Genomic DNA, 24,782 nt, shown 5'->3' with positions numbered 1-24,782 from the left:
TTTGCCAAGTCAGTAACGTTTCTTGAACATGTGAGAGCCAAGAATTGAATCCTTCCACCCCTGCAGGGATTGGAAGGGTTCTTGAGAAACTCCGGAGACTCTTATAGGCCGCCTGGTCACTGGAGGAATGCATCACCTCCTGCATAATCTGCTGGAAAACCCTCACCCATTCCGGAGTAGCCTCAGTACCAGCAGGTTGCCCCACTTCCCCCTGCACCCTCCCACCGCTCCTGGAGGGTACGGCAGACAGGTCAGCATTGGACATGTCTCTGGGTGGCTCTCTCTCTCTCTACAGAGGTACACAGTGCTTGAATAATATTCTAGCTCCCGCTATGTGGGGATTCTGGATGAGCCCCCAAAATGTAACCTGGGTGGTACTCCAAGAGGTACCCCCTCTCCAATTGAAGGGATCAAAGCAGGTGCACTAGCACTGTGGGAGGTGTAGGGACTCTCCTCCCCCTATAGAGCAGAGCCAGACCACCACTGGGGACTTAACCATATACCTTTTAATGAGAGAACAATACTGGGGACATAAGCAGTATAAACCCAGGGGTATAGGGGACACTACAATGCAGCAAGGGGCAGGATTCAACAAAGGTTAGACACGTACAATCATACACATATTCATCCAGTTGACAAAAGACAGGGTTAACAAAGTACAAAACACAAACAGCAGAACAAACCATACTGGTTGGTTTAATATAAAAGGCACAAAATACAAAATGTCAAATAAGAAGGAGTATAGGGCCTAGGTACCTGGAAGGGAAGAAAGCACAATGACCCCTTTCCACTGCAACAAGAATTTCTCCTTGTTACTTCACTCACACCAAATGACCCAAACTAGGACTTGAACTCAGATCTCCCATAGGTAGGCAGAAGCTTCAGCAGGCAGCCACCAGAGCTAGCACTGTTCCAAGCTGCAAGGGGTTTTGGCCTTCCTGGAGTCCTGGCCTCATGTTTAGTTTCCTGGCCTCTTGCTGGAGGAGATGGAAGCAGAGCTGGGAACGTTTCAGGTCACTGCTCAGATCCTTGCTGGAGTCAGGGAACCTCTCCTGCTAGCCACAGCCTCTCATAGGGGATTCTGGAGCCCAGTGGGGAGCCTCTCCTGCTGGCCCCTTGCTGCACTGCTGAGGATCAAACTGCCGCCTGCAGGTCCCAATCCTTCAGGTGCTTCTGGGGCAACTGCTCCCACCCCACTGGCCCAGCTCTTGCCAGCTATTTGAGACTTTTTCCTTGTGGTCCCTTGAGTCACCCATGCTAGCCATTTTATCCCATCCAGGTGAACCAAAGGGCCAATCAGGGGACGTGGAGGGTGAGTCTCTGGGGTCTGATTGGTGAGGAAAGGCAATCCCAAGTCTTCAATCATCTTTTACCCCTTCAAAACCTCTGGGCCAAATCATTAACGGGTTGGTGAGGAAAGGGAATCCCAAGTCCTCCAATCATCTTTTATCCTTTCAAACCCCCTGGGCTAAGTCACTACCACCTAGCCCGTCACACCACCTTTGCCTTGATGCATGCAGCCCACGGGCCCTGCAGTTCAGAATCACCATTCGGGAAACTCCAGGTTTTGCAGTGTTCACCAGAAACACTTGAAGGCTCCCTGATTTCCCTCTAGTGTCAAACCTCCACTTTTGGAAGATTTCAGCCCCTGTCTGCTGCTAGGGCTGGACCTGTCTAAGTTCTTAATGGCAAGGTGCAGACTCCCTTGACTCCCTGCCCTATGTTCATGGAGGAGGTATGTAAGTGAAGGAGGAGAATGGAGATAGCCAAACAGTTGTCCACTCTCACAATAGCCCACCCAGTGGGTGCCTCAGAAAGGTGGTGGGGAGAGGGTCCAAGACCTGGATTTCGGTTTTTTGTAGTGCTTTTAGGCAAGAGATCCTGGGATCCAGACCTATTTTGGTCACACCAAGGTAGTAGATTTGCTCCCTTTTTGATGGTACAGTTTGCAAACACCAAAGGCATTAGGCTGCCATTAGGCTGCCTTTTTTGCGATGATCTCCTCACTTACACTCAAGATAGCTGAAAGCAGGGACCTAATGAGGTCTAAATTCCTAGGTATCCTCTTGCTAAGATCTGCAGAATTCAGCATGGCTTGGGAATCAAATGTTGTGGTGTAGCAGAAAGCCCCCTTTTCCTCTTGCCTGCATTTCATAGATTCAAAGATTCATAGATGTTAGGGTCGGAAGGGACCTCAGTAGATCGAGTCCAACCCACTGCATAAGCAGGAAAGAGTGCTGGGTCTAGATGACCCCCAGCTAGATACTCATCTAACCTCCTCTTGAAGACCCCCAGGGTAGGGGAGAGCACCACCTCCCTTGGGAGGTTCCAGACCTTGGCCACTCGAACTGTGAAGAAGTTCTTCCTAATGTCCAATCTAAATCTGCTCTCTGCTAGCTTGTGGCCATTGTTTCTTGTAACCCCCGGGGGCGCCTTGGTGAATAAATACTCACCAATTCCCTTCTGTGCCCCCGTGATGAACTTAAAGGCAGCCACAAGGTCGCCTCTCAACCTTCTCTTGCGGAGGCTGAAAAGGTCCAGTTTCTCTAGTCTCTCCTCGTAGGGCTTGGTCTCCAGGCCCTTGACCATACAAGTTGCCCTTCTCTGGACCCTCTCCAGGTTATCCGCATCCTTCTTGAAGTGTGGTGCCCAGAATTGCATGCAGTACTCCAACTGCGGTCTGACCAGCGCCCTATAGAGGGGAAGTATCACCTCCCTGGACCTATTCGTCATGCATCTGCTGATGCACGATAAAGTGCCATTGGCTTTTCTGATGGCTTCGTCACACTGCCAGCTCATGTTCATCTTGGAGTCCACTAGGACTCCAAGATCCCTTTCCACCTCTGTGCCACCCAGCAGGTCATTCCCTAGGCTGTAGGTGTGCTGGACATTTTTCCTCCCTAGGTGCAGCACTTTGCATTTCTCCTTGTTGAACTGCATCCTGTTGTTTTCTGCCCACTTGTCCAACCTATCCAGGTCTGCCTGCAGCTGTTCCCTGCCCTCTGGCGTGTCCACTTCTCCCCATAGCTTTGTGTCATCTGCAAACTTGGACAGAGTACATTTCACTCCCAGATCCACCACTCCCAGAGCCCTATTCAAAATTCATCAACGGACTCCCAAACCTGCACGTACATGCGGACGACCCCTGGGGCTGACAGATGCCATCCAGTAGCCACCGAGGGGAGGGGAAGGCCCACGAGGGTCAACAACCCCTGGATTGGGCAAACCCGAAAACTGGGGAGTCACCAAATTCTGCCAAGGACAGATAAAAGGCACTGAAAAGTGACCCTCAGTGGTGCCCTCTTGATCTCCAACTCGACCAGACCTGTCCAGCCAGAAGGACCAGCTGGCGACCTCCTTCTGGAGGATATCACCAAGTTGAAAGAAGCCTCAATGACAGACTACAGCACTTGTAGGATAGGTATACCTGACTCTTGTAGCTTGCTACTGTGTGTGTGTATGTGTGTGCATGTGTGTGTGGGGGGGGGGGGGGGGCGGGGACCAGCCCCAAGGTTTATGATTTAACTCATTACAGTGTTTCAATCCACCTAATAAACCAGAATTTTAAGGATCCCGAGTTGGACATTTGTAGCCAAGAATGGGAGCTTTGCTCTCTGTTCCCAAGCAAGATGAGAAGAAGGTTTCCTGGCTGGGGCAGTATTAAAATTGTAATGGCACAAAACAAAACCCTGCACCTTTCTTCAGATACATGCACAGCATGGTCCAACAGTAGGGACCCTTGCTGATGTATGAAGCACAGAGCTGTGACCTGGTGGCTGTGTGGTGAGAGATGGATTGTGAAAGCATGAGAAGGAAAAGTTCAGAGAGATGAAGGCTTTTTCTAGGACCCTACAACTTGAGAGTGCTGAAGCTGAATGAGAAGTCTCATCATGTCCACCCCCCCACTTTAAAAGGTGTATATAATAATAAAGAGTAAATAATATATTAACTCTATTGACCATGGGGTCATGATCTGAGTGGAATGGGCCAGGTACACATTTGAATGTGAATTGTATACATGGGACTGACACCACAATGGGCTCCACGTGAACTGTTACCACACAGGAAAGAGACCTGGGAGTGATTGCAGAGAGTTCAATGAGAGCACCAGCTCCATGGCCAGCCACTGTGAAGAAATCAATGGAAAATGTGAGGGCTAATGAGGTAAGGAATGGCCTTACGAGGTCCCTTCCAGGCTTAATGTCTATTCAATTACATCTATGAAAGGTTCTGCTTTTGGTCACGGTATGCCAGTCTGCAGTCTAAAAAGGTTGGCAGCCACAGCTCTAGGGGACGTTCTCATCATGGAAATCCTGGAAGAGAATGGTTGAGGGGGCCTGCAGTCCAGCCACTGCCTGACTCAGCATCAACCCTGTCCAAACCAGCCCAGACACACCCATCATCGCACTTTTTAGCCAAACTGCCACAAGCCTGACACAGGAGCAGACATCGCACCTGGTCCTGCCCCAGGAAAAGCAGCAGGGCCACGGTGTTCATCCTCCTGCTGCTGTGACAGGTTATTAATCCACACCCCAGGAATCCCAGGCACAGGCGGGGATCACACTATAAAGGCAGGCAAAGCTCCCCAGCCTGTACTGGTCTGACCAGGGGGTCAGATCCATCCTGGTGCTCAGGAGGAATCCCTGGGATGGAGCCGAGCTCCCCTGGAGATCCCTATGGGGTTGCAGGGAGTGGGGTCACCAGTCGGGCTTGGGCATTTTTGGGCACTGGTTTGGGGAGTGCAAGTAGAAGGACAGAGAGGAAGAGATGGGGGTCCACCCATCCCCCCACCTCATGACAGCCCACCCCACACCTGCTCAGGTAAGCAGTCACCACCAGAGCACCCCATCTTGCACAATGGCGGTATAGTACCCTATGCCCTGATACAGCCCCTATCACACTTGCCCCAGGTAAGTGTGGAACCCCCTGTAGGTGTACCTCATACATACCCAGGTGGAGTTGTGCCCAACAATGATGATGCCACCTGCACAGTAATGAAGTATAGATTCATAGATGTTAGGGTCGGAAGGGACCTCAATAGATCGAGTTTGACCACCTGCGTAGGCAGGAAAGAGTGCTGGGTCTAGATGACCCCAGCTAGATGCCTATCTAACCTCCTCTTGAAGACCCCCAGGGTAGGGGAGAGCACCACCTCCCTTGGGAGCCTGTTCCAGACCTTGGCCACTCGAACTGTGAAGAAGTTCTTCCTAATGTCCAGTCTAAATCTGCTCTCTGCTAGCTTGTGGCCATTATTTCTTGTAACCCCCGGGGGCGCCTTGGTGAATAAAACCTCACCAATTTCCTTCTGTGCCCCCGTGATGAACTTATAGGCAGCCACAAGGTCGCCTCTCAACCTTCTCTTGTGGAGGATGAAGAGGTCCAGGTTCCCTAGCCTCTCCTCGTAGGGCTTGGTCTGCAAGCCCTTAACCATACGAGTGGCCCTTCTCTGGACTCTCTCCAGGTTATCCGCATCCCTCTTGAAGTGCGGTGCCCAGAATTGCATGCAGTACTCCAACTGTGGTCTGACCAGCGCCCGATAGAGGGGGAGCATCATCTCCTTGGATCTATTCGTCATGCATCTGCTGATACACGAAAAAGTGCCGTTGGCTTTTCTGATCGCTTCGTCGCACTGCCAACTCATGTTCATCTTGGAGTCCACTAGGACTCCAAGGTCCCTTTCCACTTCCGTGCCACCCAGCAGGTCATTCCCTAGGCTGTAGGTGTGCCGGACATTTTTCCTCCCTAGGTGCAGCACTTTGCATTTCTCCTTGTTGAACTGCATTCTGTTGTTTTCTGCTCACTTGTCCAACCTGTCCAGGTCTGCTTGTAGCTGTTTCCTGCCCTCCAGCATGTCCACTTCTCCCCACAGCTTTGTGTCATCTGCAAACTTGGACAGAGTACACTTCACTCCCTCGTCCAAGTCGCTGATGAAGACATTGAAGAGTATCAGTCCAAGGACCGAGCCCTGCGGGACCCCACTGCCCACACCCTTCCAGGTTGAAACCGACCCATCCACCATGACTCTCTGGGTGCGACCCTCTATCCAATTCACCACCCAATGGACTGTGTAGTCATCCAAGTCACAGCCTCTTAACTTGTTCACCAGTGTCACACCTACCTACCCTGCCTCCCTTCACACCTGCCCCAAGTGAACACAGATCCCATATGGGACACACACCAGCATTCAGTACCCCCCGCCCTGCAGGGCATGGACAGTAATGGCACCTCCAGCTCTGCCCCTGACTCTGCAGGGGCTGCTCCTGCAACCCACCAACCCCTAGAGGGGAGAAACTCAGCCTGATTCCCCCATGCTTGGTTGGACAGCCTGTGCCCAATGCCCCACCCCAGGCCCAGCACACACCACCTGTCCTGACCCTAATACCCCAGCACTGCATGTTGCAGGGATGTTGGCAGAGGTGCTGGCAGTAGTGTGTAGAACCTGCTCTCCCAAGAGGGTAGACACCCCCCTGGAGCTGGCACCATGCCAGCTGGACTGCCCCCTACTTCCCCCATCATGTCCATGGTGCAGAAGGGTGGCTGTGGTGGGTGAGGGCAGGAACAGGGCTGACGGGGCTATCTTCATAGATAATTCATAGATGATGTTAGGGTCAGAAGGGACCTCAATAGATCATTGAGTCTGACCCCCAGGTGTCTTGGGGCACCAGTTCAGCCAGGTGCCAGTTGCTCACCCAGGGGTGCTCACTCTGTGATGCTGTCTTACCCAGCTCTGGGTCCTGCTGTGGGAAGAGGGCAAAAGTGTGTGAGAGAAACCATTTAGGCAGCAGTGGGGTGGGTAGATCAGACCACCTCCTGCTCCCAAGTGTTAGCAACAACCTCTGCATTGTGGTGAATAATTAAGAAAAGGAAGGGGCTGGAAAGCAGAGAGATTTGCCATGGAAAGGGTTGTGGGCCTGGGTCAATTCCCATTGAACAGCTTGGAAGAGGGAACAGAGATCAACCACAGGGGTGGTGTGTCCAGTTGTGATCCTTTAGTAGCAGGGAATGCATGAGAGAGAATACAACAAAGGGGAGGAGGGCAGGGGAGCAGTATGCCCCCCATGGTGCACCGTTCTGCAGAGGCTGAAAAGCAGAACAGGCCAATAAGGCACCAGAGGTGGTAGAAGCAGCTCCTTACAGACCCCACTGGGCACAGGCAGGTCTGGAAGAGGGGTGATGTGGTGGTGAGGAAAGGCGATGTCAGGGAAGAGGGTAGGGAATGCTTCCCCAGCCATAAATGCACTCCTCCCTGCAAATCAGGGGCTCATATACCAAAACCCCTTGACCAGGAAGGAGAAAACTGGGAGGCAGCCAAGGATGTCCCCTAGTATCATCTGAAGTCAGCCATCTGGGAGAGGGCACCCTAGCGTGAAGACACTTCTTCCCCTGGGAATACTATTAGAGAATGATGGGGAATGCACAGGCTCCAAGGCTGATGCAAAGATCATCTCCTCCTCATCTCCTCCCCCCACACTGGAGCTGACTTCTGCCTCAGGTGTTTCCTCTTAGCCCTCTGCCCCCCAAAAACATACATGGGGGTCAGCATCTGGGATCTGGACTTCTACTGCACCCTACAAGGGACAGAGCCTGGGGGAACTCTTTCTGCAGGCCACCTGCATGAAGGTGCTTGTCTCAATGCACCACTGGTGGGTACTGAGCAGGCAGACATCTCCAAGGCCTTCATGCACTGCTGGCAGAATTAGGGATGCTTCTGGCTGTGGATATGCTGATTCCAATACAGGTGGGAGAGATGGGTGAAGCTTTTCCAATACTCAGAGCACCGATGTAGCTTCTCCCCTGTGTAGATGCACTGGTGTTCAGCACAGGCTGCAGGAGTAGGTGAAGCTCTGCCTACACTAAGAGCACTGATGTGCTTCTCCCCCGTTTGCACGCGCTGGTGCTGGGCCAGGCTGGAGAGGATGCTGAAACTCTTCCCACACTATGAGGATTGATATGGCTTCTCTCCTGTGTGGACATGCTGGTGCTGGGCCAGGTGGGAGGACTGGTTAAACTGCTTCCCACACAGAAAGCACTGATATGCCTTTTCCCCTGTGTGAATGCGCTGGTGCCGGACTAGGCTGGAGAGGACGCTGAAACTCTTCCCACACGCAGAGCACTGATATGGCTTCTCCCCCGTGTGGACGCGCTGGTGCCGGGCCAGCTTGGAGGAATAACTGAAGCTCTTCCCACACTCAGTGCACTGATATGGCTTATTTCCCATGTGCATGTGCTTGTGCTTGGCCAGGGAAGAGGAATAAGGGAAGCTCTTCCCACACTCAAAGCAATGATATATTTTCTCTCCTGTGTGAATCAGCTTGTGCTTGGCCAGGTAAGGGGAATAACGGAAGCTCTTCCCACACTCAGAGCACTGATATGGCTTCTCTCCCGTGTGAATGCGCTGGTGGTTGGCCAGGGAGGAGCAATAACTGAAGCTCTTCCCACACTCAGAGCACTGATATGGCTTCTCTCCTGTGTGAATGCGCTGGTGGTTGGCCAGGGAGGAGCAATAACTGAAGCTCTTCCCACACTTAGAGCACTGATATGGCTTCTCTCCTGTGTGGACGCGCTGGTGGCTGGCCAGGTGGGAGGAATAACGGAAGCTCTTCCCACACTCAGAGCACTGATATGGCTTCTCCCCTGTGTGGACGCGCTGGTGGCTGGCCAGGTGGGAGGAATAACGGAAGCTCTTCCCACACTCAGAGCACTGATATGGCTTCTCACCTGTGTGGACGCGCTGGTGCTGGGCCAGGTGAGAGGAAGAACTGAAGCTCTTCCCACACTTGGAGCACTGATATGGCTTCTCCCCTGTGTGGACATGCTGGTGCAGGGCCAGGCTGGTGTATTGTTTGAAGCTTTTCCCACACTCAGAGCACTGATATGGCTTCTCCCCCGTGTGGACAAGCTGATGCCGGGTCAGGTCGGAGGAATAACTGAAGCTCTTCCCACACTCAGAGCACTGATATGGCTTATCTGCCAAGTGAATGCGCTTGTGCTTGGCCAAGGAGGAAGAATAAGTGAAGCTCTTCCCACACTCAGAGCACTGATATGTTTTCTCTGCCATGTGAATATGCTTGTGCTTGGCCAGGGAGGAGGAATAAGTGAAGCTCTTCCCACACTCAGAGCACTGATATATTTTCTCTGCCATGTGAATGTGCCTGTGCTTGGCCAGGGAGGAGGAATCACTGAAGTTCTTCCCACACTCAGAGCACTGATATGGCTTCTCCCCTCTGTGGATGCGCTGGTGGCTGGCCAGGTGGGAGGAAGAACTGAAGCTCTTCCCACACTCATTGCACTGATATGGCTTCTCCCCTGTGTGGATACGCTGGTGCCGGGCCAGCTCGGGGGAATAACTGAAGCTCTTCCCACACTCAGAGCACTGATATGGCTTCTCCCCCATATGAATGAGCTTGTGCTTGGCCAAGGAGGAGGAATAAGTGAAGCTCTTCCCACACTCAGAGCAATGATATGGCTTCTCCCCTGTGTGGATGCGCTGGTGCTGGGCCAAGTGGGAGGATTGGGTGAAGCTCTTCCCACACACAGAGCACTGATATGGCTTCTCCCCTGTGTGGATGCGCTGGTGACGGGCCAAGGTGGAGGAGCAGGTGAAGCTCTTCCCACATGCAGAGCACTGATGTTGCTTCTTCCCTGTGTGGATAACCTGATGTTGGGCCAGCTTGGAAGAGGAGATGAAGCTCTTCCCACACACAGAGCAACGATGACGCTTCTCCCGTGTCTGCATGCACCTGTGCCTGGCCAGGCTGGAGGGCTGCCTGAAGCTCTTCCCATGCTTCGTGCAGCAGTGTGGCTGCTGCCTCCTCTGCACACACCGGTGCTGGGACAGGCCTTGCCAGCTGATGAAGTTCTTCCTACACTCATTGCAGTGGTGCAACTTCCTCCCCAAGTGCATACGCCGGTGCTGAACCAGGGAGAAGAAATGGGTGAAGGTCTTACCACATGTGACGCAGCAGTACTGACGCTTCTTCCTGTGCACATCCTGGGTTTTGAGCAGCTCCAAGCTGCGCACAAAGCTCTTCCCCCTTTTGGTGAAGAGGTGGGGGAGCTGTCCAGAATGGATCTGGCGGTGAGCAGCCAGGGTTGAGAGGCAGGTGAAGCTCTTCCCACATGTGGCATGCACATGGGCCTTCTCCCCAGCGTGCCTTATCTTGTGCAGAGCCAGGAGTGAGGGGCAGCTAAAACTTTTCCTGCACTGAGGGCAGGAGTGGCCTCTCCCCCTGGCCTTGGAAGTGAGCTCCTGCTTCCCTCTGAGGGCTCCCACACTGCCTTTGTTTGCATGCAGTGTCTCTCTCCAGTTGATCTTTGCTTTCTGCCTCTTCAGCTGTCTCAGGATGACATATTCATCCCTGCACCTTGGACTTTTACTGGCTTCTTTCCCTTCTTCAATCCAATGCCCAACTAGAGATGGGAGCGTGTTCACTGCTACATTCTCCTGCTTTTGGGGCATCCCCTGACCCTTGTGCCATTGGTCTGTCGCTGGGCTCTTGGAATCCACCTCACCCATACTCCCCAGGGAAGCCCATGGTGGCTCCAGCTTTCCAGGCCCTTCCTCAGGAGCCTGCTCCTCACTTCTGCTTGGCAACCAGGCATGTCCTGCATGGGAGGAAGAAACACCAGATTAGTCCCTGCCCTGCTGCCAATGGGCAAGCAGTGCTATTCCTTCTGCTAGGATGGGCCTCGGAACAGGACAGGACTTGGCACTTGTGTTTCCTCAAGAAAACTAGGTCTTTTGGCCAAAGGTCCAAGTGCTGGGGGTGAGGCAGTGCCAGGTCCCTGTGCCAGTCTCATCTTCCCTACTAGGTTTAGTTAAGAGGCACACTCTCAATGTTTCTGGCCCAGCTCTCAGCCCTATCACCTCAGGCCCTGCTCCAACAAACACATAGGATATGTGCACTTGGACTGCACCTGAATAGGTTCATGTTTTTAGAGGCTGAGGATGAGACCAGGAGGATCTGCTCAAAGGAAAAATGAGGCTCTCAAAGGGCTGCTGTACCCCATAGCACTGGTGGGTCCAGGGGCAGATGGTGCTGAGCCTCCAGCTGACTGGGCTGACACGCTCCAGAAGCCCCAGTGCTTTGGTGTGACCCATCTGAAATGCTTGCCCTTGATCTCTGGCAGTCCTGAAAGCAGCATCTGGTACAAGGGTGAACAGCCTTGGGGTGCATTTGAGGAGAGATTGTGGTACAAACAGTGGGGGATTCACTTGCCCCCACAACATTAAATTTTCTGAAAACCACCCACTCCACCGACACACTTCATGCAGCCTGAGCACAGGATTACACATGTCCGGCGCTCCAGGTCAACCAAACCAGAAGACACCAGGGACAACCCCAGCCACTCTCTTGTACAACAAGAATGGCTGGGGCTCAAAAAACCCAGAAGTCAGAGACTGCCTGAGTGGGGTGAAGATTGGTGGGATTCATCCCACGACTGGGCAGTATATATTGAGGGCTATAGATTGTACGGAAAGGACAAGGTGGGGAAGAAAGGGGGAGGGGTCAGCGCTCTATGTCAGTGAGCAATATACATCAACCCTCATCAAGACAGAATCCAAGGATGAGGAAGTAGAAGGATTGTGGGTTAGGCTACATGGGGGGCAAGGAGAAAGGGATTTGGTGGTAGGGGTCTGCTACAGACCCCCACATCAAGGGGAAGAAAGAGATTCGGGGCTCCTGAGGCAACTCTCAGAGACCATAAAAGCTAAAGAGGTGGTAGTCATGGGGGACCTAAACTACCCGGACATCTGCTGGGAGTCACAGACAGCAAAGTCCCACCGCTCATGAAGGTTTCTAACCTGTGTACAGGACCTCCACCTGACACAGGAGGTGCATGGTCCCACTAGGGGGAATGCCATACTGGATCTGGTATTGGCAACAGGGGATGACATGGTAGGGGACCTCCAGATCGGTAGCCATCTGGTGGACAGTGATCACCTAATAATAGAATTCACCATAAGACGTCGAGTGGGTAAGGTAACTAGTAGATTGAAAGTGCTAGACTTTAGGAAAGCTGATCTCAATGAACTCAGGCGATTAGTCAAGGACGCACTGCAAAGTAGGCGTTTTGAAGGGATGGGAGCCCAAGAAGGGTGGCTGTGCCTTAAGGAAATGATCCTTCGGGCACAAAGCAAGACGATCCCCAAGCGAGGCAAAAGAGGGAAAGGGGCCAGGAGGCTTCCCTGGCTGACCACAGAAATCCAGGGCAGCCTAAGGGCCAAAAGGGGAGCACATAAAAAATGGAAACAGGGAGAGATCACCAAAACCGAATATACCTCCTCTGCTCGTGCTTGTAGGGAGGCAGTTAGATGGGCCAAAGCTACCTTGGAGCTGAGGATGGCAACCCAAGTAAAAGACAACAAGAAATTGTTTTTTAGATATATAGGGAGTAAAAGGAAGACCAAGGGAGGAATAGGACCCCTGCTAAATGGGCAGAAACAATTGGTGACGGACAGGGGGGGACAAGACTGAACTCCTCAACGAGTTCTTTGCCTCAGTGTTCCTAAGCGAGGGACACGACAAGTCTCTCAATGGGGTTGTAGAGAGGCAGCAGCAAGGCACCAGACTGCCATGCGTAGACCCTGAGATGGTGCAGAGTCACTTGGAAGAACTGGATGCTTTTAAGTCGGCAGGCCCGGATGAGCTCCATCTGAGGGTGCTGAAGGCACTGGCCAACATCATTGCAGAGCCACTGGCAGGAATATTCGAACGCTCGTGGCGCACGGGCCAAGTCCCGGAGGACTGGAAAAGGGCTAACGTGGTCCCCATTTTCAAAAAGGGGAGGAAGGAGGACCTGGGCAACTATAGGCCAGTCAGTCTCACCTCCATCCTTGGTAAAGTCTTTGAAAAAATTATCAAGGCTCACTTTTGTGAGAGCCCAGCAGGACAAATTATGCTGAGGGGAAACCAGCACGGGTTTGTGGCGGGCAGATCGTGCCTGACCAATCTAGTCTCCTTCTACGGCCAGGTTACGAAATGCCTGGACACAGGAGGAGGGGTGGATGTCGTATACTTGGACTTCAGGAAGGCCTTCGATACGGTATCCCGCCCCATACTGGTGAACAAGTTAAGAGGCTGTGATGAGGATGACTACACAGTCCGGTGGGTGGTGAATTGGCTAGAGGGTCGCACCCAGAGAGTCATTGTGGATGGGTCGGTCTCGACCTGGAAGGGTGTGGGCAGTGGGGTCCCGCAGGGCTATGTCCTTGGACTGATACTCTTTAATGTCTTCATCAGTGACTTGGACGAGGGAGTGAAATGTACTCTGTTCAAGTTTGCAGATGACACAAAGCTATGGGGAGAAGTGGACACGCCGGAGGGCAGGGAACAGCTGCAGGCAGACCTGGATAGGTTGGACAAGTGGGCAGAAAACAAGAGGATGCAGTTCAACAAGGAGACATGCAAAGTACTGCACCTAGGGAGGAAAAATGTCTGGCACACCTACAGCCTAGGGAATGACCTGCTGGGTGGCACGGAAGTGGAAAGGGACCTTGGAGTCCTAGTGGACTCCAAGATGAACATGAGTTGGCAGTGCGACGAAGCGATCAGAAAAGCCAATGGCACTTTTTCGTGTATCAGCAGATGCATGACGAATAGATCCAAGGAGATGATACTCCCCCTCTATCGGGCGCTGGTCAGACCACAGTTGGAGTACCGCGTGCAATTCTGGGCACCGCACTTCAAGAGGGATGCGGATAACCTGGAGAGGGTCCAGAGAAGGGCAACTTGTATGGTTAAGGGCTTGCAGACCAAGCCCTACGAGGAGAGACTAGAGAACCTGGACCTCTTCATCCTCCACAAGAGAAGGTTGAGAGGCGACCTTGTGGCTGCTTATAAGTTCAACACGGGGGCACAGAAGGGAATTGGTGAGGTTTTATTCACCAAGGCGCCCCCGGGGGTTACAAGAAACAATGGCCACAAGCCAGCAGAGAGCAGATTTAGACTGGACATTAGGAAGACCTTCTTCACAGTTAGAGTGGCCAAGGTCTGGAACGGGCTGCCAAGGGAGGTGGTGCTCTCCCCTAGCCTGGGGGTTTTCAAGAGGAGTTTAGATGAGTATCTAGCTGGGGTCATCTAGACCCAGCACTCTTTCGTGCTTATGCAGGGGGTTGGACTCGATGAACTATTGAGGTCCCTTCCGACCCTAACATCTATGAATCTATAACCAGGGCAGAAGAGCCTAAAAATTAGTCCTGGGTAAGGCCTGATAACTATACCTTCCTGGGACTGGTTAGTGTGGTGGAGGTACTTCTGGCAGGGCAGTCTCTACAAAATGCCACGTTGCCACATGTGAGAAAGGCGAGTACTGGGCGCCTGAAAACCTTGGCTCCCAGTGCCTTGTGGGTTACTCTTGGCTTGGAAAAGGATAGGGGGAGACTGCCCCAACAGAAAACCCCTGGTGAAAGGCAAGGAGGGATAGTGTGTGGCAGGGTACACCTTGCAGCAGCCGTCACTTGAAGTAGAAAAGATTGCTAAAAAAGCAGCCTATAAAGCTGCAAAGAGGGGTATCTGTGAAGGAGCTCCAGTAGGGCCAGGACCAGGGTTCAAGCCAGGCGCGGTGTCAAAAGTGAAGACACGAACTAACTTAAAGGGGTTTAGCCCTTCCCGTTTTTGTCTTTGTGTTTTCTAGGATGTGGACCAGGAGTTAATCATGAAGAAGTTCACTTGGTACAAAGAAGATTCAAGCTTCACTGCATTCTGCATAGTCATGGTCTTGCTTGTGCGGCTGTGTTTCTGTACCGCTATTGCTGTAAGTGGCTGTGGTGTTAATTATGCTAGACAAGGAAATGTAAGCACAAGTTCTGGATCGGTTCTGGAATATCTGCAAAGTGGCTACAGAAAATGGTACATCCCTGGACTATGGCCTCCTGGGCCTCAAAAATATCAGTCACACCTTAAGATCGAGAAGGGAGGATTGACCATTTGTTTGTATTCTCATCCTTTGTTCCTTTGCTTTTGACCCTTAGCATCTCTCCAGCATCTTGCAGGGCAGAGGGGCACTGGTAGTGCTCCAGTGGCACCAAGCAATCCATTTGAAACAACAAGGAAAGCGTTGCCCATTATATAGAAGGGGCACGATTCCCGAGAACATGTCTGGTGCCCAAAAACCCTGATCATGGGATGTTTGTCTGATCCAGAAAACCATCTTAAATATTAAAGAATACCATCATTTGAATACTGGAAGAGATTAAAATACTTAGCTATAATGATTGCTGGTGAAAAACTGTTCGGCTGGTAAGGAACTTGAGGATTAGGCAATTTGACATGAGAAAGTTATTAAAGTAATGGACAAACAAAGGAAGAGAGTGTTGTGTGCATGCTCTTACTATGGGGAGTTGGGGGGCAGTCGTGCAATTTCTACTTGAACAGCAGGAAAGCCAGAAACAAACATCTCCCACACCCAGTCGGCACCACCAAAGGTTGCTGCTGTAATGTCTAATGAAATGACTTGTCGGGTGGTATTACAAGGACAAAACTTGTAACAATTACGTTTAAGGTTTACTTGATATTATATCAGCAAAGGCCCATGTCACTGGGGGTCTTGGGTGAAAACAATCCTGTTGGTAACAGTTTCCACAGTTTGACTTTCAGGGGGTGGAACAACACCTGTCTGCACACATGACAGCATAAACTATTTGAGGTCAGCACCCTGAAATGGCAGCACAGGGCAGGTCTGCAGTTTCCAGGCTCCCTTTCACCCTGGGCATGGAGCATTTGTGAGAGGGGAGTTGGGTGGAGGGGACAGCCACAACTCACCTGGCAGCAGGTTCTCCGACCTTGAGTTTGCCCCATGGTCCTCATCATCATGGACCCAGAGCTCCACCTGTCCTCGCTGGATGCGGCAGATCAAGTCAGGGGCAGTGCCTTGATATCCTGTTTGGGCAGTGGTTAAAGAGAGTTTATCCACTGGTACTGGATGCAGAATAAGCAACTGAAATGTGGGAAATGGAGCCAATGAACTCAAGGATTAGACTAAGAACTTGAAGGACAAGGGAGGATGGACATTTACGCTAAAAGGAAAGGCATAGCAGGGGGAAGACAGAAGCAGCTGGGATTAAGGAATTTGAAAAGGAGGAGTTCTTGTACACATGGTGGGGTTAGGCCTCACGGGTTTCATTCTACGGCACCTAAATTGAAATGGTGCATTTTAATTGAAATGGTGTGGCTTTTACAAGTGCTCGTGGTGCTCTGGCATGGTGCAAGATGACTGGAAAAGGGCCGGTGTGGTTCCCATTTTCAAAAAAGGGAGAAAGGAGGACCCAGGCAACTATAGGGCCATCAGTCTTACCTCGATCTGGGGTAAGCTTTTTGAGAGAATTATCCTGACACTTGTCCATGAGGGGCCGGCAGGGGAGGTTATGCTTAGGGGCAATCAACACGGGTTAATTAGAGGCAGGTCCTGTCAGACTATGGTGAGCAAAGAAATTTCTGCCCTGAAACAAGCTAGGCTGCATATTTAGAAAATGTACCAGGCATGAGACCTCTGTTCAGACACCGGGGGTCGTGCACTCAGGAAATGTATGTTATTTCAAGACAGTAGTTGCGACTCAGGAAATGCCTGGTACTGTGCCTCTTGCTACCGCAAAATGTTAACTACTGCTTAGCTTCTGCAAAGGGGTTTTGAAATCAGCTAGACCAAAAGGTCAGCAAAAGGGTTTTGGGAACCATAATCAGACACCCTGAAAATAGCTTATTGCTGGGGAATTTTGCTAACACAGCATTATAATTCTGTTGCTTTTGGAAAAGTACCAAGTAAAGCACGCATGCGTCAAGTTTTTCCCGCCTTTTCACCCTTATATAAAAGTACTATGTATCACTGTCACTTTATCTTTTTGGAAAAATATAAAAGGGTCTTGTGCTCTTTGTTCAGGGCCATTTTGCCTCTTTGTTGGCTATGGTCATTTGCTAGAAAATAAACTGCAGTAAACAGCCTTTACCCATGTTGTCTGGATTCTATGCGGCTAGGCAACAAACACCGGGGAGTTTTCTCCCACGTCACGACCAACCTGGTGGCCTTCTATGACCTGGTCACAACATCCTTAGATGCAGGGGTAGCAGTAGACGTAGTCTTTCTGGACTTCAGGAAGGCCTTCGACACTGTCTCTCACCCCATTTTCATTAAAAAACTACGTGACTGTTGCATCGACACCTACACGGTCAGATGGGTCGCTAACTGGCTGGAGGGCCGCACCCAGAGAGTGGTGGTGGATGGGTCATTTTAGACCTGGAGGGATGTGGGCAGTGGGGTCCCCCAGGGCTCGGTCCTCGAACCCGCACTGTTCAACATCTTCATCATAGAGTTGGACAAGTGGGTGAAAAGCACCCTGTTCAAATTCGCGGATGACACTAAGATGTGGCGAGAAGTGGGCATGCTAGAAGGGAGGAATAGGCTGCAATTGGACCTAGACAGGTTACAGGGGTGGGTGGATAAGAACAGGAAGATTCAACACTGACAAGTGCAAGGTGCTGCACCTGGGGAGGAAGAACCATCAGCAGACCTACAGGCTGGGGAACTCCCTTCTTGTCAGTGCACAGGCAGAAAAGGATCTGGGAGTCATTATTGATGCCAAAATGAACATAGGGAGACAGTGTGGGGATGCGGTCAGGAAGGCCAACTGCACCTTGTCATGTATCCACAGATGCATCATGAGCAGGTCCAGGGAAGTGATCGTCCCCCTCTATGCGACACTGGTCAGGCCGCAGTTGGAGTACTGCGTCCAGTTCTGGGCACCGCACTTCAGGAGGGATGTGGACAGCATGGAGAGGGTCCAGAGGAGGGCCACCCACATGACCAGGGCACAGGAGGGCAGGCCCTACGAGGAGAGGCTACAGGACCTGAACCTGTTCAGGCTCCACAAGAGAAGGCTGAGGGGGGATCTAGTGGCCATTTACAAACTAATCAGAGGGACCAGCAGGCACTGGGAGAGTCCCTGTTCCCCCAAGCACTACCAGGAGTGCCTAGTAATAATGGTCACAAGCTGGGAGAGGGTAGATTCAGACTAGACATCAGGAAGCGATACTTCACAGTCAGGGCGGATAGGATCTGGAACCAACTTCCAAGAGAAGTGCTGATAGCTCCTCCCCTGAGGGTCTTTAAGAGGAGGCTGGATGAACACCTTGCTGGGGTCGTTTGACCCCAGTGCTCTTTCCTGTCATGGCAGGGGATCGGACGTGATGATCTGTCAAGGCTCATTCTGACCCGATCGACTATGAAACTATGGAGCAAAGGGATTTAAGCCGCCGGTCAAAGGCTCATGAGGATGAGACTGTTAAAACCAGGGAGAAGACAACACTGCTTCAGAGCTCCCATGGCTCCAGGGCAAAGCAAGAACCAGAGTTTTACCCAGGGAAACTAGGGCTTGGTAGTTCCTCAGCATCTGGTCCTGGTAAAGCCCCTTGTCTTCCTCTTCCAGCAGCTCCCACTCCTCCCGCGTGAAATACACTGCCACGTCCTCAAACACCTCCTGGAGCTGCAGGGACAAGCGTTACAGCATCAGTGTCTCCTGCCCCAGCTGTCCCCAGCCCCCACGGCCCTGTCTGCACTCACTCTGCACTACAGCGCTTTGCACGCTTAGCCAGGACAGGCAGGGGTATGCTACTCAGCTGACACATGATACGCAGGGATCCTGGTTTTCTCTGTTTAAAAACTGCAAATTCTCTCATAAAAAAAAGGCTCCCAACTTGTAGCCCCCCTACCCCTGCTGGTGCCCCACACTCCCCCCATAGTCCCCTGTCCCTGCTGGTGACATCTGGTTCAGGAAGAGACAAAGGCCTGTGGCAGTACACTTTCACCTCCCTGGACTTCCCAGTGCTGACCTCGGAGCAGCTGTCCGTAGACCAAACACTTCAACACAAACCTGAACATGGAGTTGTGTAACCAGAAATCACCTGCAGACTGGGTTGTGTTACGTACGGTCCACACAGGGACTGTGCAGGTTTCTCCGATTAACTGGATTAGCTGCTGTGTCCCCTTTGTGTGGGGGGGGTCTTTACTTACATCCCCTCTCCCAGCACTGTCCCCCTTCACACCATGCTGCCCCCCTGCACTTGGTATTCAGAAGACTCTCTCTATTTAATAGTCTGGTCTGTGCATATCCTTCAATTCAAACTAATCAAATGAGTGTGGAATTGAAAAAACCTGTGCTGCGCCTCTGATTCAGTTAATCTGTAAGCTGCAAATCCATCCTGGCTTCTGCCTCCCCTCACACTAACACAGATAATCAGGAGCCAGGAGTGCTGCTCACTCCTGCCAAACTGATGGGCTGGGGGGACCCTGCTGGCATCAGCTGCAGAGACCGTCTGAGCTCCCCAGTCCTAGCCAGGTGGGAGAGGACTTGTGGGGCTCAGCTGTAGAGACCACTGTCCCCGGGCTCCTTGGTGCTGGCTGGCTGGACTCCGACCAGGCCTTCCCGTGCCAGCACCCCTGCTCACTCTTCAGGTCTCTCTGCTCCCCAAACTCTTGACAGCACCCCTGGCTCCTCCTGGGCTCTGCCTCAGCTGCACTCCCACTCCCACCCCCACCTGGTGCCCTGCTCACCTCCATGCGCTGCCCCTGCTTCACCGGCCTGCCCTGCCCCTTCTGCAGCTGGCCCGGCCCAGGTGTCAGGGAGCTGCTCTGTCCCCGTCTCCCTGGGGAGGGTCTCTGCAGCTCCAGGTTTACAGGCCCTTCCTCGGGAGGCTGCTGATCCGCTCTGCTCAGGGTCCCGGCACCTGCCGGTGGGAAGAGAGTGCACAGGTGAGCCCTGTGGGGGTGGCATGGGGAAAGCGCTGCTCATCACCTGGACTGGCCTGGGATGAAGGGAGCTGCAGGCTGCAGTGTGTGGAAGAGGTGGGAGAAGGGAGACTCATCGTCCCACTGGCAAGAGGCTGGAGACGATCCCCTAGAACTGCCCCAGCCCCGGTGGTGATCACAGCACCGTGACATTGCTCCCTGGGAAAGGATCTGGAGGGATGCTGGTGCTGGGACATGTTCACATGTTGGGGAGGGGGTGTAAATGCAAGTTCTGTCTACTCCAGGATGTGTGAAATACTCACAGGGGCACCTGGAGAACAGGAGCTACCGACCTGCTGGAGCATGGACCCATCAAACTGTTCTGGCAGAGAGATTTCTGCACTTGGGGACGGGGCCTCCTGCCACTGGAAAGGGGAGACCCACCGCTCCTCACCTCGCCTGGGGAAGGGCCTGGTCTGGGGCAGCTGCCTGGGGACCCTCCACGTGCTGACAGCTCCCAGGTCTCCCCTGTCCCGGGGAGCTGCAGCAGGATGGAGGCCTGGGTGAACTGCACGTGGCCCAGCCAGAAGCCACTGGGGACTCATTTCCACATCACCTGCACCAGCCACCTCTTGACTGATATTATTACAACACTGATCATTAGAACAGCAATTAGATCACTGATTGTGACCATTGCAGCATGGCAAGAGCCAGTCACCTAAAGCATCTTTCTGAGAGAAGCGGCGCACGCAGTGAGAAAGATCCTGGGCCCTGGACCACCCACAGGGACCAGAGCCCTGTCCCACCCCAGCCACACAGGTACAAGCCTTGCGGCCCTGTCCTGGGCAGGGGCAGGCATTGGAGCTGCTCACCCCAACCGCAGGACAGACGCTCAGGCTCCTAAATGCATGCCAGGACTTCATCCTGCACCTCACCTGCCCTTGGCTCCTGGGACTCATTCAAGAGCCACCGGCTACTGCCCGCTCTGCTCTGCTCGCTGTCCCCCTGTGCAGCATTTTTGGAGCCTGCGACCCCACTCCCACCCTGTTTTCTACTTAGTTGTTCCCCAAACTCAACTGGCCTAAACCCAGCACCCAACACTAATAATGGCTGGGGGTGTGGGGAGGTAACTGCTACTCTGGGTGTGGAGCCCGTGTTAAGCTTGTACATCAAAAAGGTTAGTAAGGACCTGGGTTTGGGGGGCGCTCTTGTTTGGCAACATGGGGCATCTCGTCCTTGGGCCCTGAGGTTTCCTGGTCTCCTGCCTCCTCCAGAGGCCTGTCCTCACCACAGGCCTTCACACGCACAGTAACCTGGGGATGAGACACATGTGTCACTGGGGAGCTGGGGTCTGGGGGGGAACATCCCCTGACACGTGGAGGTGCAGATGGCAGCAAACAAATGCTCTCACCTGGAGCTTCTCGTCCTCCACCTCTCCCAGCTGAAACCCCTCGGCCAGGGCCACGGCCTGGGCGCAGGTCTCCACGCGGCACCTGCACACCCAGCTCCGCATCTCCGGGGGCAGGATGGCCAGGAACTGCTCCAGCACCACCAGCTCCAGCATCTGCTCCTTGCTGCGGTGCTGGGGCTCCAGCCAGCGCCAGCACAGCTCCCGCAGGCGGCTGCAAATCTTCCCCGGGCCCTCGGCTTCCCGGTAGCACAGGCCACGGAAGAGCTGGCGCCAGGGCTCTGGGGTGGGGAGCTCATCCCGCGGTGCCAGCTGTGGGGTCGCGGAGGGCAGCTTGGCCTCACAAGGGGGCTGCATGGCCTGCATCACGTCCTGCCCCCACAGCTCTTGGTGCTGGACCGGCTCTGGTCTGGACGACACGAGGGACTTCTGCACCCTCAGCCCCTGCTGGGTCCTGCTCCTCCAGCTCCTGCCGGGAAGGGAAGGCCCACGGCTGCCACGGGCTCCAGCGCAGCAGCCACGTCTCCCCAGGAGGGATCTCACCAGCCGGGGGCCTGGGCTCTCGCTCTCTGTACACTTGTGCACGGTGCCTGTCGGCAGTGTCCAGTCTCCAGGAGCACCTGTGGGAAAGCAGACAGCAGAAATCTGACCATGGATCCGAGACCCAGACCAAGGCCTGCCCAGCCCTGATGCTCCCAACTATAAGGGTTACAATATTCAGATTTTGGAGAGCACCAGATTTGCAGCTGAATAAAGGCTTTTTTCTGCATCTCAGCAGAGCTGCTGAGCACAAGGCAGAATGATGTATTAAAATAACCTTGCAAATGATTAGGCAAGCAGTTTTCTAACAAGGTCGTAGTGTTGTAAAGTACAGAGCCCGTTGCGTAAGAAGAACAAGATGCAGCCCACCAGCTATTGTCAGGAGATAAATTAGAAGCAAAACCTTGGAGAGGCTGCTAAAGTCAGCAAGAAACCAGAAACCATGGCAAGTGACTGAGAAAAGCTGAATTCGTCGCCTTACGCATGCGCTCTTAGCAGAGAGGCATGTAAATGAATGACAGGCATAGGCAATGCCATGGTAATGAGGGCAGAGCTTGTGATGGGAGGAGAAATGGGTGGAACAATGGGGGGAGGGGCGAAGGGGGAGTGAATTTTAATGAGTGTGAACCAAGCTGTAGAAATGTGGAAAGAAGTATTGTTCAGTGCAGGGCCCCGGTTTGTTGGTTGTTTGCGAGCTCGCCGGAAGCTGACTCCAGGCTGAATAAGGCTGTTGTGCGCGCTGTGTGCTGGTGTTTGCTCCCTGCTTGCTCTGGCTAAGGAGTAACCGGATCCATGGGCAATTGGATCATCGCCTCCCTGGTTGGGTGCCTCATGGAGTCACTCGGAGCAGTGTCGGAGCCGTCCTTCCTGCCCCAGCGCAGGATGCGGGCACCGGGCCGGCTGGAGAAATGGGGCAGCCGCAGCTCTCCACCCTTCCCAGCCCATCGGCTGCTCCCTCCTGTCCCCGCCCTGCAGTTAGAGTCAGCCCTGCTCCCTGATTGGGTGGGACAGTGCCCAAATAGGAACCGCAAATCCCCGTCCAGGGCTGCATGACCCGGGACAGCGTTTGTCCCAAATTCAGTGTCTAGAGGGATGGGAACCCGTGCTTTCCCTGCGCAGGCGGGAAGCGTGCAGGTGTGCAAGGGACTGGTGGGAGCGGGACGCAGGGGCACCAGGGCACCCGCACAAAAGCACCCGGCCGTGAAGCGGGAAAGGCTGGAGAGCAGCTCCCTGCGGGGTGCGGAGAGGTGTTGGGGGGCGGAGGGCGGTGGATGGAGGCCCCAAGGGGAGGGGAGTAGTGGGGGAGGGGGCCAGGGGCGACGGAGCGTCGGGCAGGTCCTACAGGGGGGAAGGGCCATGTCCCAGCCCAGACAGGGGGGAGGGGTGGAGGGGAGCAGGGGTCCGCGCATACGTGCGATGTGTTCCACCCCCAGCCCTGCCGGGTCCCCGCTCCCCCACCCCCCGTTACCCCTTAGCCTGCCCGGGCCGGGCCGGGCCGGGCCGGGCGCAGCGGGATCCCGCACCGAGGCTCGGCGGGGCAGGAGGAGGGGAGAGGCGGGGCGGGACAAACCAACCTCTCCGCAGCACGTTTTGCTCCTGACCCCGCCCCCTGCCGTGACGTGCCCGGGACAGGACAGGACGAGCTGGGCTGGAACAGCCCCGCGCTGGGGCACTGCGGGGGAAGCCCGCGGTGTGAGGGGGCCTTTGCCACCTGCCCGCAGCAAACTCCGCTTCCCGGGTGGGGGTTTCTGGCCCTTCCCAGCCTGCTTTGCAAGCCCTACCCGGCGCGATTGGAGGAGGCAGCAGCCCCGGTAGAGAGGAGCTTCGGCCTCGCCTCCACCTGCATATGCAAATCGCATGTAAATGAGACCCGCTGTCGGCGTTACCCCCTGCCCAGCGCAGCTTCCCCCCCCCGCACGAGCTGTCGGGGCGCGGGGCGCAGACACACGTGACAGCCCGGTGTGGACGCGGCCAGAGCCCGGACCGAGCACACGTGCGGGCTGCAAACGGCTCCCAGCCCCCCCCCCCGCGGAGCCCATCGCCGGCTGACCGCTCCGGGAGGGAGGGAGGGATGGAGGAGTCCCCGCGCCCACACCAAGCCCCTTGCAGGGCCCACGGCACATAGGAACAGGCTCCTCTTGCTTGGGGGCGCTGCCCAGGAGCCCGGGGTGACCTGCCTGCTCCTCAGTGCCTCTGGGTTCAAGCCCTGTGCTGCCCTGAGACCAAGCACATTCATCACTGTGATGGGGACAAAAACCCCCCAAAACCCCAGGTAATTATTTTACACCAGTGGAGGGGTCCAGCTTTCCACCACTCATGGGGCCAGGTCATGTGCACTGGAGCAGAGCAACCCCACCTGGGATGGGACAGAATGGCCTGAGTCAGAGCCCAACAACCCTCCAAACCTTTTCCATGGAGGGGTAACAGGAGTGAGAGTGCAGGCTGTCAGGCCCTGGCCCTGGCCCTGGCCCTGGGAGAGTGGCGGTCCTGCCAAGTTGTTGTAGCAAAGTCAGGTATATCCGATCAACTGCCCAAGGGGTCACTGGGAAGATCCCTTGGTCAGGATCTGGTACTCACTCACACTCGGGGTCCAGGCTTGGTACAGCAATGGTCCTTCTGTCACCTCCTTCTAATTGGTCACTTGACATGCGTGTTCCTTTATGCCTTATTTTATGCTAATCTGTTGGCTTTCGAGCCTCTCACAATCTTGCCCTATAGCTGTTATGCTATGGGATCAAAAGGTGTTAGAAATTATCATGTAAGGTTACTGCCCAAACTCAGGTTCACCCAATCAGCAAATTACACCACATTACTTTGAGGTTTGAAATTAGCATGACTCTGTCCTTAGTTTCTTATTCCTGGATTCCTTGGACTGTGCTAATTATATTAGGTGGTCAGACCTTGTTATGGCTTGACCTTTAAAAAACCTGTTAGATCAGCTACTCTTGTAGCTCTGCTTATTTTCGGGTCTCACTGGTCCCATGATCGGTGCAAACAGTTAGATTCCACACTGGTTACATTGTGACAGGCAAATTCCATTTGCGGGTTGGTTGCAAAGTTGCAAGCTTTGCATTAGCTAATCTTAACTGCTGAGACTATTGCCTGAATGGCTCCA

The 24,782-nt window shown here is 53.8% G+C and overlaps 1 protein-coding gene across 1 annotated transcript; it reads right to left on the bottom strand.

Moving 5' to 3' along the window:
* Positions 1–668: 668 nt before the first annotated feature.
* LOC106738589 (zinc finger protein 271-like) lies at positions 669–23,227 on the bottom strand. The gene is made up of 7 exons (XM_059725424.1): positions 23,136–23,227; positions 21,131–21,747; positions 20,909–21,032; positions 19,546–19,718; positions 18,352–18,478; positions 15,765–15,881; positions 669–10,605 (listed from the first exon to the last, which is right to left on the bottom strand). Exons 2-7 carry the CDS (start codon positions 21,491–21,493, stop codon positions 7,937–7,939), a joined length of 3,573 nt encoding a protein of 1,190 aa, XP_059581407.1. The 5' UTR covers positions 21,494–21,747; positions 23,136–23,227; the 3' UTR covers positions 669–7,936.
* Between the last annotated feature and the right edge of the window lie 1,555 nt (positions 23,228–24,782).

The sequence above is a fragment of the Alligator mississippiensis genome, chromosome 1, assembly GCF_030867095.1.
Source record: "Alligator mississippiensis isolate rAllMis1 chromosome 1, rAllMis1, whole genome shotgun sequence".
In the NCBI taxonomy this organism is placed as follows: Eukaryota; Metazoa; Chordata; order Crocodylia; family Alligatoridae; genus Alligator; species Alligator mississippiensis.
Note: the sequence above shows the minus strand (reverse complement) of the source record. Positions and strands in the feature narration are given on the sequence as shown.